At 38.0% G+C, this 14,712-nt stretch overlaps 1 protein-coding gene across 20 annotated transcripts in view; it reads right to left on the reverse strand.

Moving 5' to 3' along the window:
- The window catches only part of macf1a (microtubule actin crosslinking factor 1a), a 426,068-nt gene that overhangs the window by 165,325 nt on the left and 246,031 nt on the right, over positions 1-14,712 (reverse strand). For all 20 annotated transcript variants that reach the window (XM_052036540.1, XM_052036543.1, XM_052036536.1 and 17 more), the window contains 11 exons: positions 14,003-14,160; positions 13,593-13,771; positions 13,150-13,288; positions 11,380-11,573; positions 9,371-9,533; positions 8,976-9,059; positions 8,766-8,873; positions 8,548-8,646; positions 6,571-6,723; positions 4,450-4,538; positions 1,120-1,255 (listed from right to left, as the gene is read on the reverse strand). In XM_052036540.1, the coding sequence (XP_051892500.1) occupies positions 1,120-1,255; positions 4,450-4,538; positions 6,571-6,723; positions 8,548-8,646; positions 8,766-8,873; positions 8,976-9,059; positions 9,371-9,533; positions 11,380-11,573; positions 13,150-13,288; positions 13,593-13,771; positions 14,003-14,160 (1,502 nt within the window). The remainder of the gene's footprint in view (positions 1-1,119; positions 1,256-4,449; positions 4,539-6,570; positions 6,724-8,547; positions 8,647-8,765; positions 8,874-8,975; positions 9,060-9,370; positions 9,534-11,379; positions 11,574-13,149; positions 13,289-13,592; positions 13,772-14,002; positions 14,161-14,712) is intronic.

Consider the following 14,712-nt stretch of genomic DNA (forward strand, 5'->3'; position numbering starts at 1 on the left):
ACATCTGTCCTAGATGATAGGAAAGAAAATTTGGAAAACTGGTAGAGAACAAAGAAACCTACCGAATCATACTATTCTCATCCCCACACACACGGTCATGCGCAGTTGAAGCAATATACAATTAACAGGAAGTCGGAACACATTCAGATTATGTTTCTCAGACAATATATACTCATCTCATTGGATGGAAGATGTTTTCATCATGAGTTATCAGATATGCTCAGCATTTCACTATCAATTTGGATTAAGCAATAAAACTGGGACCCCATCTTTCATCTCTGGTAGATGCGAAAGATTCCAGGGCACAAATCAAAGAAAAAGCAAGACAAGTTCTCCTTGGGGTCTTGGTTAATATTTCCTCTTAAACCATTATTACTGAAGTAACAAATACAATTTCATTCTGCTTCTGACAGCCTATTGTGCACGAACTACCCTATATAAATAACTATACTTCAAATATAAGAACAGAAAACGTTGGAAACAATCAGCAGGTCCATCACATCCAGATGTTCTGAGTTTCCAGCATTTTCTGTTTTTATTTCAGACATCCAGCATTTGCAGTTTTATGATTTGCACTTCAATGTAGCTCACTAAGTATCTTGGGATAACCTAAAGCTGTGAAAGGAAATGTATAAATATGAAGTCTTTCATTTTAATTTGCACAAATAAGACTACTTGTTCACTGAATGACATACAGACCAATATATAAAATAGGAATGTTTAAATTCCAAATAGGATTAGCTTGATTATTACCTTGTTTAAGTTCCTGGGATAAACTACACACACTTGGGATAAATGCACGCACTTGTGTGCATGCCTTGGAAAAAGACAAGGCAAAGCATAAATAATTTACCATAAAATGCAGCACACTGAATTGGAAATAATTGGCTGAGAAACGCAAAATTGTCTTTATATGATGAGTAGTCTGATGTAATGTGAGTAATGAAGTTCGTGCTCTTACAGGTAAAACACACCATGCAGTGTAATTTACGTTCATTTATACATTCACCAATACATTCATACACTGATGCATGCAGGTCAAATTATCTAATCTTTGATATGATAAAACACATTTGAAATATTAACTTCTAAATAACATTTTAACCCCCAATAGTGTACCTTTCGTTGCACTTCATGAGTGAGTTTATTTTGTAGTCGTTGGAGTTCTTCTGCAGACTGGTCACAGAGTTTGCCATAGGTTTCCTTTAGCGTATTCAACTGTGACATCACCTGTTGCTGTTCTTCTGGAGATATCCTGTGAAGACAAATAGTTTATCAATTAAGACGGTCTACGAACAGGACAAAAGGAAGGCAAAAGAGATGAAGGGAAAGACAAAGAAAATCATATTCTTCTGTAACAAAACTGGATTTTTCCAAAATGTGTTTCTTTCTTAGACCTACTTAGTTAAATGGCTCAACAGAGCTTACATGATCTGTGTACTTCCCTGTCCTTTTAGCATAGATATTATGACAAGATGTTCTTCTACTTGTTTTTATAAATCTGACCTATACGTAAACAATGAGCCAACTGCCTTCATTCTTTAAAAACTAATTCCATAGTTGGCTTTGAAAATTCAAATTCTAATTTCACTGAGCACTTGACTACAAGCAACAGTGAACATCAAGGTATGTATCATGGTAGTGTAGCAGTTAGCGTAACGCTATTACAGCACCAGCGACCTGGGTTCAATTCCGGCCACAGCCTGCAAGGAGTCTGTATGTTTTCCCCGTGTCTGTGTGGGTTTCCTCTAGGTGCTCCAGTTTCCTCCCACATTCTAAAGACACACAGGTTAGGAAGTTGTGGGCAAGCTATGTTGGCGCCGAAAGCGTGGCGACACTTGCGAGCTGCCCCCAGAGTCCTAGTAAGTGTGTCACAAAGAACAGAAACAGGGTGAATGTGTAAACTCAACACAGACAGCACCAGATGTCAGGATTGAACCTGAGTTGCTATACAGTAACTGCAAGGTAGCAGGACTAGCTGTGCCATTGTGCTGTCCCACATCATCACAAAATATGAAAATACCTTACTGACACTGGAAAAATATCACAAAGTCTTGACAGATTTTGAGCCAATGCAAGGAGGTAACCTTTCATGATCTGGAAATACGTTTATATTTCCACAGACTTGATTTCAGCTCTCTTAATGACAGGCATGATCCTTTAATTCAGTTAGAAGTCACAGCTCTATTGAAGTCACATCTTGGAATTCTTCTTAAAAGGCTGAATTAGATATCAAACACATAGTAATACAAGATTTTTTAAATTAGACGATGAAAATACAACAAGCTTTAAACAGATTGGACCAAGTTACATTTAAATAGCAATGGAAAGATGATATTATCTATGGGGTTACCAACTATAAATCTCATTCCACATAATATTCATCTTATTCTGATGAAGGATCTGAGACCTGAGACTTCATTCTTGGGTCTCAGAAGTGGCAAATGAGATAGGTGAAGCATTGGTTAACTCTCTTTCCACTGATGCTGCCTGACCTGCTGCAGTTTTCCAGCATTTTCTATTTTTATTTCAGATTTTCAGTATCTAAAGGTTTTTGGATTTTTATACAATCACATTGGGCTGAACCATCTACCCAAACCACTTGTCTGGCCACATACCCTCAGGTAGGCTGCAAAGGGCTGGATGAGCTGACCCTCCAATACTGGGAGTCGGGCGACAAGCTCTCAGCAGTGACTGCAGTTCCTCTTCTACTCCCAGGATTTCTACCATCGAGGAAGACAAGGGCAGAAACCCAGTTCCCAAAATCACTATGGGAGTAACTTCACCTGAAGGACAGTAGCCGTTCAAGAAGGCGTCTCACCACACCTCCTCAAGGCCAATTTCGGATGGATAATAAATGCTGGCATTGCTGGCAATGCCCAGATCCCAAAAAAGTACATTAAAAGTCATGTAACTAGGTCTTAGATGATATACCATGGAATCCTCATTCTCTGAATGTCCTGTCAGAACTGGGAGAATTTTCAATTGTGTTTCAATTCAGATATATTTAAATACTGTTAAAATCATTATAAATAATTTTAGAAAATTACAAAATACATTTCAAAAACAAAATTAAATGTAAGAGCATTGTGTGCAGTATTGGTCTCTTTATTTAATGAAAAATGTTAAGGCATTGAAAGCATTTTAGAGAACGTTTACTGGATGACATCTGGAATGGGTGGCTCATCTTACAAGGAAAGATCCCAAAGGCTAGGCTTGCATCTGCTGGAGTTTGGGAGAGCAAGAAAGGACTTGACTGAAACATTTAAGATCCTGAGGTGCGCTGACAGGGAGAATGTGGAGAGGATGTTTTTTTTTCTTATGAGAAAATCTAGAACAAGGGGTCACTATTTAAAATAAGGCGTTGCTCATTTAAGAGAGATAATATTCTTTTCCTTCAAAGGCCGGTGGAAACAAATTCTGAATACTTTTACGGCAGGGTCAGATAGATTCTTGGTAAGCACACAATGATTAAAGGCTGGGTGAACTGGAATGCAGTGCTGAGGTTACAATCAGATCAGGCATTATTTTCTTAAATGGAGGAGCAAATTTAAGGAACCAAATGGGTTATTTCTGTTCCTAATTTGTATATTTGTATGTTTGTAAAAATAATCTTCTGATTCTACGTCAGATCTGGCTGCTATAGGAATGCATAGGCTGTTTCTCCAATGTAATTCTGGGCTTCACATCCATCACTGGACTTCCTATGGATCCCAGCAACAGAGTGAAGTGACTACTGTGCCAGCATCCAGCTCACCCCAGGCATGTGGCAATTCTGGGCAAATCTGAGACCTACTTACGTGGGAATGGCCAAACAGTAGCAGACTGCTGATTACAACCATAGGTTTCAACCAAATAAATAAGTCAAACTGTTAGTACTTCTGTAAAGACAGATGCCATTTTACAGTGCAAATGATAATCATGTACAAAACTGTATGTGTTCAGTTTTTTTTCTGGTCGAACTATAGATTAGCATATCATATATGTGCATTACTAAGTATACATCATGAGACTTTAGTGAGGCAATATCACAGACTGTATTTCTGCTTATGACGAAGTAAGCCAATTCTAAAACAGACAGACCTGTCACAGGTGCCACCAGTGAAAGGGCTACCTATAATTCTGTGGTATTACTTATGGTGCTGGTATCTATTGCGGAGCTGTTGAAATCACTGATTATCGTGGTGGCGCCAATGCCGAAACAGTTTTTTTCTGGGCAGACTGATTAAAGAAAACAATAGAACTTCCTTTACAAGGATTATTTTGCACATTTGTGTAAAAGCATGATCTCAACAGGAATTTCAACTGATACGATCTCATTTTCCATACCTATATATAATTAAGAGGGGAAACAGATATTTTCCAATCCCAGCTGTGCTATTTTAGTGATATATTCTCAGGGTATCAACTGATGCTTCAACATGAATATAATATTGAAAAACAACTAACCTGTTGCCATGTTTGGCAAGAAAAATCTGTGCCGTTTTGATTGCTTCTGCTACTTGATCTTTCTTGGCATTGAGTTCCTCAGTGATTGCCTACAACATTAATAAATATTTTGAGGCTCCATTTCTATGCTTTGTTGACTCTCTTCCACTTAAAACTATGTCTTCCAACAGAAATTGTTAACTTTGCACAGATGTGGCTACATAGTTTTAACAACATGCACTAATCTTAGTAGAAATTGCTTGCATATGCTTGCTCAAAACAAGTAAATATACTTCATGAGTAAATTTACTTAACATTTACCAAAGTTCAGAAAACAAGAAAATCACTTATCAAAATGACCACACACTTATCATCACACCATTTTAATTAAAATTGCACGTAAAAAAAATGTCATAGAATATGCAAATGCCACATGAATAAGAATTGAGATTATATCTGGCAAGTGGACAATAAAACGACAAGTAAAATGAGTGTGAACCTAGTTTATAGTCATTAGAATTTGTTTTAGAATTTTTCATGAAAAGAGCAACGATACGTTATCAATATCAAATTACCATTAGAAATGCAAAACTGCATATGTTTGGAATCAGTTTTAAAATATTTCATTTTAGAAAACAACAGAAACAAAATGTATTTCTTTAACTTTGAACACATGAGAACAATACTAAAGCTAAATATTAAGATAACTGAAAATAGCCTGGATTTTGCAGGGAAATGCTGGCAGTTCTGCACTGAATGCTGACATTTCTTTGTGCGATTGCCGATGTTCAGTACTCCCATGTGACCAAGGAAGTCCCAAAATTACTGGCCAAACTTTCCTGGCTGTAATGCAGGAATGTTGATGGAGTCCAGCAGCAGAGTCCCACCTTGCTGAGATTCTCCAGTTGTGTGCTATTTTATTGACTTCAAATATCAATTCCTTTTCTCTCTTCACAGATGCCATCTATATTGCTGATTTTTCCCAACCTTCTATGCTTTTATTTCAGATTTCCAGCTCCCAAATTTATTTGCTTTTCAATCTTCATTCACCCTTTTACCTCCACCTCTTCTGTCATCGCTGACTTTATACATTCTTCTAATATGAATCAGTAATTCACTTGTACTATTTTCACTTTAGACTTTTAAATTCAGTGCTTATAATGTGGTTGCCTCTACACTGCAGAGACCAAATATTGATTGGGTAGCTGCTTTACGGAATGCTTCAGTTCAGATCACAAGCATGACCAGGAGCATCCGGTCACCCATCACTTTAATTCTTGCTCTTTCTGACTTCTCTATCCTTGGCTTCCTACATCGTTCCAAGGAAGCTTAATAGTACCTCATTTTTCTGATGAGATATATTACAGCCTTCTGGAGTGAACACAGAGTTCAACAATCTCAGTCAGTAAGCATAGCCAGCATTTTTATTCCAATTCCTTTCACATTTCTTTGGTAACTTAAGGTAATTATTGCACATCTACACCCCCTACAGATTTTTATTAGCATTTTCACCCCCTTTTCCATTTAAATATTTACTGCCTCCTATCCTACCAGAGACTTTCTTTTATCCTCTTCCTTCCCCTGCCCTTTTTATGCATCTTAAAACATCACCAAGTCCTCCTGGTTCTGATGAGGTTAGCATTTTCTGATTTGAGTTAAAAATTGTTTCCAAGCTGCATACAACATGTTACATCTACAGAAATAATAAAATGTAGTAATAAGTTTCTGGTTGGCTGTAGCTAGTTTTAGTTGGTTCTGTTTGAAATATTTTGATAAAGATGATACTGAGAAGAAGTGACTTGTAACGATTAATACACAAACTCAATGAACTGAAAACTAAAATGCAATGAAGTTCATTAGTATTATCCCTGTGTATGTGCTAAATCAAACTGAGGAAAGAACCTTGATTCCCAAAACCTTTCCATTCCAATGGTTATGGGTTGGCAGCCAGTGAAGGTGGAGGTGAGACCTCAATTTTGATGAAGCTTCTCCATCTGAAATACTGGCTTCAATTCCTCCGTCAAACGTGGGTGGTTCAGTTGTGCATTTGGAGGATTATCTGTTTTAATGCGAGCTTTTCATCATATGCCGTTCACTTTTTATCCTGATAATTTACATTGCCAGACATAGGTGTACACATACCTGTTGCTCACAAAATGACTGCTCAATGGTTTCCAGCCCTGCTGCTTCTGGCACAATGGTCTTGTTTTTTAGCATCTGATCAGTGTTCAAAACCCAGCCTAAAAGTTCCTTCATTTTCTCAACATGTTCCTGTTTTTCCTCCTCAACAATTTTCTGTAGTCAGGAATAAAAAGAAAAATATGCATTGTCTAAAAGATGATTAAACACATTCAGGTTCAAAACAGAACTGGGTATAAACATAGAACACAGTACAGCACAGCAACAGGCCTTTTGGCCCACAATGTCTGTGCAAGCATAATGCCAAAGTAAACTAATCCCTCTGTCTACGCGTGATCCATATCCTCCCATTCTCAGCTTATTCAAGCACCCATCTAAAAGCCTTGAACGTTACTATTGTATCTGCTTCCACCACTACCCCTGTGTAAAAATCCTGCCCCACACGTCCCTTTTAAACTTTCCCTCTCTCACCTTAAAGCTATGTCATCTAGTACGTGACATTTCTACCCTGGGAAAGAAAGAGATTCTGGCTGTCTATAACTTTATATGTACTCGAAAGAGAAAAATTCCAGGGCTCTGGGGAAAGGGTAGGGGAATGAAGCTGACTGGATAGTCTTTAAAAGAGGTGGCTCAGATACCATAGGTCAAATGGTATAATCTGCATTGTATTTTCTGATGATCTACATTGTGATTGTGCCATTTTGCATTATGTTATTCCATGATCTCCTTTGTAACTGTGTTTGCTTTTAAGAACGGATCCCAAGGATGGACTGAGAAATGCTACAGGCTGTAATTGTGGTTCCAAGTGATGTGAAACTAACCTACTAATTTTGCTCATTAGTTGTCATTGAATGGATGTGAATAATGCAAATCAAGAATGACCTAAAACAAGTCCTTAATGAACTAGTTAGAGTATCCCTGGATTTCTTGGATCATATCTCCCCTTTCATTTAATGAACAAGTAAACTGCAATGGGGTATCAATTTGGCAGATCAGATGTGACACTGACTTTGCACTTGCTTTGGGTGCTGTGTTTGAGGCCCTTCTTCCATCCTTAGCCTGTCCCAGCAACTTGGATATAGTCATTTCATTATCCAAAAGTAAAAGCTCCTTTACATAGACTACAATGAGACTCAATGCACACAAATACACACACAATTACTCTTCTGGTGTGTTTGTTAATCTGCTTTGGTTGAAATCCAAAATTCTGGAATTAATATGTCTTAACTGCAACACCATGGTTTCTATAATTAAATTTTAAAGGAGTTGTTTTAGCCTACTCCAAGTGTTCAAGTTTAGTTAAATCCTTTAAGTTTTTGTAATTTCTTGGCCTAGGACATAGATACGACTATGAAGGAGGTGCGCCAGCATCTCTACTTTCTGAGAAGTTTAAGGAGATTTGGCTTGTCATTGAAGACTCTGACAAACTTCTACAGCTGTACAGTGGAAAGCATTCAGACTGGTTGCATCACTGCCTGGTATGGAACTTCCATTGCACAGCAGTGCAAGAGAATACAGAGAGTGATGGACTCAACCAGTTCCATCGCGGGTACAGCTCTTCCCTAGAGGACATATACAAGAGGCGATGTCTCAGGAAGGCAGCATCCATCATCGGGGACCCCCACCATCTGGATCATGCCCTCTTCTCAATGCTGCCCTCAGGCAGGAGGTACAGGAGCCTGAAGACCCACACCTCAAGGTTCAACTACAGCTTCTTCCCCACTGCCTTCAGGTTCTTGACTGATCTGAAAAATCCTAATTCTACCTCGGTCTATGTTTCCCTCAACTTGCACCAATGTCATCATGTTTATTTTTATTTGTCATCTAAGTTATGTATAATTTATGTTAATTTAAGTTCATGCTAATTTATGTTTATCATGTTTGTAATGTACTGTGCTGCTGCTGCAAAAAGCTAGTTTTCATGGCATTTATACCCTGGGTATGTGTGCCCGTGACAATAAACTTGAACTTGACTCTTACCTCTTCTTCTTCCAGTCGCCTCAAGGCATCACTGATGTACTTCACGTGTTGAGTTGTTAGAGTCACTAGAGCTGTATATTGGGTTCTGAGGTCCATGAACTATGGAAAGGATAAGAGACTACTAAATGGTAGTAAAAACTTCAAAATTAGCTATTAAGTTTACAATGTAGATGTCAGAAAAAAATGATTCTTGGTTACATATTGCAAACATTTCCTACCTCTTGGGTTATGACATCCGACGATGAATGCATTCTCCGGCGCTTTACAGGTGATTTTTGGTGAGATTCAACAAAAGCTCTGTAGGTCATCAATTGCAGTTCGTAATCCTGAGCAAATCAAATGAGGCTGTTTGAAATACTGTTGCTTTTTCGGTGAACAAATCAATCCAATTTGTTTAAATATTTGATCCAATAAATGCAAAGGCTTACCTTCACAGCTGCAGAGTACTGTTTAGACAGATTCTGGCATTCATCAAGTTTTATTTGATTATTTTCAATTTCAGCAACCAATGCCTAAACAGAAATAAGTAATTTGAATTTAAGGGTAAGCCTATTTTATGTGATTCACAATTTCTGCACATTTCTTAATCTTTTGGAATATATTACGTTATGGGATATAAAGTTTATGCAGCGGCATGAAAGGGTCTAAAGGCCAGGGCAAGGTAAAACAATACAAGTAATCAACACAGAAACTTTACTTTTGAAGTGTTACTCCCCAAGGAGTGCTCTATTTAAATAGTTCATTTTATTTTATTGAAATCACTTCAGGCACTTCCATTGTTACAATGGATACTGACACGTTAAGTAGATGTGGTATTTCCTACCGTCTGTTGACTCAGCTGCTCCGACAGGATCTTTGTATCTTCTGCCTTGCCTGGCTCCATCTTCCCTTGCTGAGCAGTAGTCTCCTCAATCCAATCTATCAGTGACTGATGGCATCCCCTGTAATTCTTCAGCAATTCTTCAATGGTTGACAATTCAGATTCTCTGTATGGTGCAGGAAAGAGCAAAGTGAAGTGACTTAAGATGGGGTTATGGCCAGCTCTCCTAGTCTGCTGCACATGCTTCATTCTAGGGTAAGGACATAGACAGTAAATGGAAGGGCACAAAGAAATATTGATGAACAGAGGGGTCCAAGTCTATAGTTTCCTGAAAGTGGCAATACATTTCGATAGGGTGGTGAAGGTAGCATATGGCATGCTTGCCTTCATAAGTTGGGGCATAAAATACAAGAGTTGGGACGTAATGTTGCAATGTTATGAAATGCTGGTTAGGCTGTACTTGGAGTATTGTGTGCGGTTCTGGTTACTAAACCACAAGAAGGATGTGATTGCACTGGGGAGAATGCAAAGGAGATTAACCAGGATGGTACCTGGAGTGGAGGACTTGAGTTATGGGTTGGATAGATTTGGCTTGTTTTCCCTGGAGTGAAGGGGGCTGAGGGGTGACCTGATAGAGGTGCATAAGATTATGAGAGGCATAGATAGGGGAGAGAGTCAAACTTTCTCCCCCCCCCCCCAGTAAGTACAGTATATCAAAAACAAGAGGGCAGAGGTTTAAGGTGAGGGAAAGACGTTTTCAAGGGGATCTGAGGGGTAAGTTTTAACAGAGACTGGTCAATATCGGGAATGTACTGCCAGAGACGGTGGTGCAACAAGATACAATTACTACATTTAAGAGGCATTTAGACAGATACTTAAATAGGAAAGTAAGAAGGATATGGTCTTAACATGGGCAAGTACAATTAGTATAGATAGGCAGAAAGTTCAGCATGGACGTTTGGGCCAAAGGACTCCTTTCTTTGCTGCAGAACTCTATGACTGTTGAACAAACCAATAGTTTTCTACAAAAGGTAGTATCAAAGAACCCGAGTGATCAGCCAACACAACAGCTTCAACTTAACAGGTCAAGAAAAATGGATAAATAGGAGAGATGGAGCTACAACATACATCTAGGATTATGTAGTTCAGACATTGCTTGTGAAATTGTGATGAACTACATTGTACAGATCAGCTTGGAGCATGAACGCACTGACTGGCTGTCAGATAGATATCATGTAGAGAAACTTCCTCAAATATTAACTCAGAAAACAAAAATGGTGCAAGTATTAATCTGCATAGTTTTTTGACTTTTTGTTTAAATTGCTGAGAAACCAAGTGAAAGGCCATTGCTTGTTGTGCAATCCACTTCTAAGCTTAAAATAACTAAATTAGAAAACTGGGTAGATCTAAAAGTAACTATTTGGTGACATAAAGGAGAAAAGGAGTGAAATAAGTTATTTTAAAATGTTAACTTTGGAAATAAAAAGACAAAATGGAAGATTATGTAAGGAACTTTGTTACAATACAGTCAAGGTGTGTGGGGAAATGAACTTAATACAGAGGTATTCTGCTATTTAGCTTCAGGAAAGTAACCTTGCAGAAATGCAGAAAGTGAGCAAAAGGGAAAAATATAAGCAATCGACATTAAATCTTTTTAAGTGTACACTCCCTTAGTAGTGCTCTATTTCATTAGTTCATTCTATTTTAAAGGATTTCAAGTACTTCTGTTATGGTATTCTTTCTAATTTCTAATTAGATGGCAGGCAGCAATTTTGTGAGCCTAAAAAATAAGTTACTTTTTTTCAACACAGATCTTAAAACATAGAATTGAAACAAATCAAAAGATTTCAGAGCTAGGCCGAATGAACAGATTTGCTTTAAGAAGATAAAATGCCAAATATAAATAAACTCTGCACCTTAGGGAAAATAACTGCCTGAAAAATTTCGAAATCAAGATTTCTTCAAAGCCAAAAAAAAAGTGATTGCTTCACGAAATCAAAAACATGACTAACCTGGTCTCAATCTGTGTTTGGACATTTCGCCATCGGTCTTTCAGCTGTACCGCTTTTTCTTGATATCGTTCCAAATCCAGGCTGCGCTCACTGTGCATTTCGAAGAGATGTTTGCAAACCATTTGTGCTCGTTGCATTTCCTCTTCCAAAGAGGAAAACACTTCCTGTTTATCAGTCACATCACTGAGCCATTGCTGCAAGTAGCAGAAGTTACTTGTTTATTTGCTTTGTTTTAGGATGAAAATATTAGAGTGTCTCTAAATGCTAAATATCAATAAATTATTAAAAACAAAATTATACATTGTTTCGTTATCCTCATTTGGGCCTCCATAATAAGCTCAGATGTAATGCTCATAGTGGATAAACTGTATGAGCATAATATTTCAGAATAAAATGATGTCTGATGTATTGTTTAGTGTATTTAAACAAACATCTAGTTAGACAAATGTGCCCATTTTAATCATTCTCAGATGCTTAAGTCTGTTGCTGGCAAACTTGAAAATGCAGCTTCCTGGTCCACCATCTCGGCTGCTGGAACAATGAATGACAGAGGTTTCAACACAATCCCTGTGAAATGGCACAAGTCACATCATGATGTTTAAGGCATTGCCCATTATCCTGACTTCTGTTACTTAATCTTAACCTCAATTCCTTAGGCTTCAACTTTAACTAGTTTCCCATTAGGACCCTCAAGGTCTTCTGATACACTTCTTAAAGATTCAAAGTTGTTTACATTACTGTGGACAATATCTCATTTTGCTGAAATCAGCAGTACCAAATTTGTCCAAGTTAAGCTCCTGATCGTTTTCTCTCTTTATCATATCTACATCCAACTCCATAACATCACCTGTTCCAATCCCCACCTGAACTCTCCGAGCTGATACCCTGAACTACGCTTTGTTGCTTTCAAATCATCTATTTCAATGGTCTTTGGAGAGTCTCACACCTTCCATCCCCCAAAACGTGAGATCAGAACAAACTCTGCTACCCGTGTTCTAACCCACATCAACTCCCACAAACCTACTGCATTTATATTTGCAGCCTGGTGCAGCTTGATATTAAAATAATGCTACTGAAATTCCTCCACAGTCTTGCTGTGCACCCCTTCCTCCACCCCTATCCCGAGTCAACATCCGCACTTCTTCCATTCTGATATCTTCGAAGAAGTTTTATTTTCCGCAATATGGGCTTCCTACAATCCCACTGCTCAAACTTCCTCTGCCTACCATTGTCTATAAAGCCCTTACATCCCTCGGTCTTCATCAACATCCTTTAAACCTTTTTTGTTGAGAATGTTTACAGATTTCCTCTCCATAAGAATTGAAATTATGCCAATGTAATTATATTATAGTTATGTTAGGTGCCTTGGGAAATGTTTCTACATTAAAGACATGCATTTACGTGGACTTCCCCCAAGTGCTGCGGTTTGCTCCCACATGCCAAAGGTGTGCTGAACTGGTGGGTTAATTGACTGCTGTAAATTGTCTCTAGCGTACATCGGTGGCAGGAGAATTGGCGTGGGTGAGAAAAGGAACTTGAGTGTGGTGTAGGGAGGGGAAAAGTTGATGGGGATCCATGAGGTAGAAACATGGGATTTGTGTTGAGTGCTTGATGATCGGCATTGATGCAATGGACTAAAAGGCCTGTTTCCGTGCTGTACGAGTATGAAAAATTTAAATTGCTTTGGTTGTCTCCTACTTGGCCAGTACCAGGATTTCCAGAAGCAATCGTGTAGGATTGTGTTCACATTCATCAAATATTCATTCGAACCTGTAATACACTTCTGTGTTCTTCAATAGCTTGCAGGTCAACTGGAACTACATCCTCCTCACTCAGCTTCATTTCATACATTTTAACCAGCATCTCCGCTCCTTGGCTACTTTTCAGCATTACATCCACCGTTTTCAGCCTAAAAGAAATTAAAATGCATTTTACACTGAAAATAAGTATTTTTTGCACAGATGATGAAATTGGTAAATTTAAGATAAGTCCAATTAAGATCCAAACCAACAATTTTACATTTTTTCGTTTTTGGCAAATTCATCCCTTTTCATCTATTAATCAGATATATATGACAGATTCAAAAGTATTGACTGGTCACAGGTACTATTTCAGCTAGACCATGAAAAATAAGATAAAGCAGTCATTTTAAAATCACCCATATTTAGTAATAGATTATTTCATTAATGCTTTTTATATAAATTCAGACTCACTTGTCCATGTAGGTCGAGGACAATGAATGCACTTGGTCCATCTTCTGTACCACCAGGTCCAACTCAGAGCGCAGAACTGGGATACTAGCCGCAGACGGAGACTGGCAGAAAAAACTCTCACATTTCTTTGTCACTTCATCCAGATCAGATTTCAACCCATTTAGTTCCTGCTGCATGTGCTGTAAAAGGAGTAAATGATCATATAATCACTATACAGATTTAAGTAAGTTGACTTGAAAGACAGGTAAATACAGACGTAGCTAGAGATAATTAGATATTCATATGCATTTGTCACATGGGTAATATTGAAATACGGCAACTTTATCACAGCATGCTATCAAAATACAGTTAGACCGTTGCGATCACCAATCAATTGCAACATGCTATTGATATATATTGCACAGACAAACCTCCTGTTGAGCCATTCTGAAAGTATTTTCTTGTATGGCATCCCCTTCTACTGAAGTCTGAAGCCTCCTTATTAATCGGTCTTTATACTTTTCCAGACGCAGACATATATTTTGTAGCTCTGAGATGCACGTCTTACTCAGTGTTTCATCTTTTTCTTCTGTTAAATAAATAGACGACAATTCTAAAATTCAAATTAAACCAACCTTCCCTGCTATTTTAAAGTCACATATCAGAAAGTAAACATTAAAAGTATGGAATCATTAAATTAGCTTTTCAATTTTCTAACTCTTATTGGAAATCTACCTGCTTATAGAATCAAATATTGCACCAGTCAACACTGTTGCCTGGAAACTCAGCATGGTTGGAAATGTAATATTTTAGCTTAATGACTGGGCATATATAGAACATTACAGCACAATACAGGCCCTTCGGCCCACGATGTTGTGCTGACATTTGGTGAATATCTCACAGCAATCCTATCTATAAGTAGGTTGCAATGTGAAGTTATTTATTCATTGTCCAATGATTTATTTCAGTCTCTATTCTAATTCCTTTATAGGACTGACTTGGACAACACATTCCTTTGTTAAATGTCAGGTTGCTGAGGACAACTTGAGCAGGGTGACGGAGTGATTGGAAAACTGAAGCTTCACTGAGCAGTTTCAGCTTAGGTTTGATGTTGGAAACTCTTGCCGCGTGCAGCTCAAGG

This window comes from Pristis pectinata, chromosome 22 (assembly GCF_009764475.1).
Source record: "Pristis pectinata isolate sPriPec2 chromosome 22, sPriPec2.1.pri, whole genome shotgun sequence".
In the NCBI taxonomy this organism is placed as follows: domain Eukaryota; kingdom Metazoa; phylum Chordata; class Chondrichthyes; order Rhinopristiformes; family Pristidae; genus Pristis; species Pristis pectinata.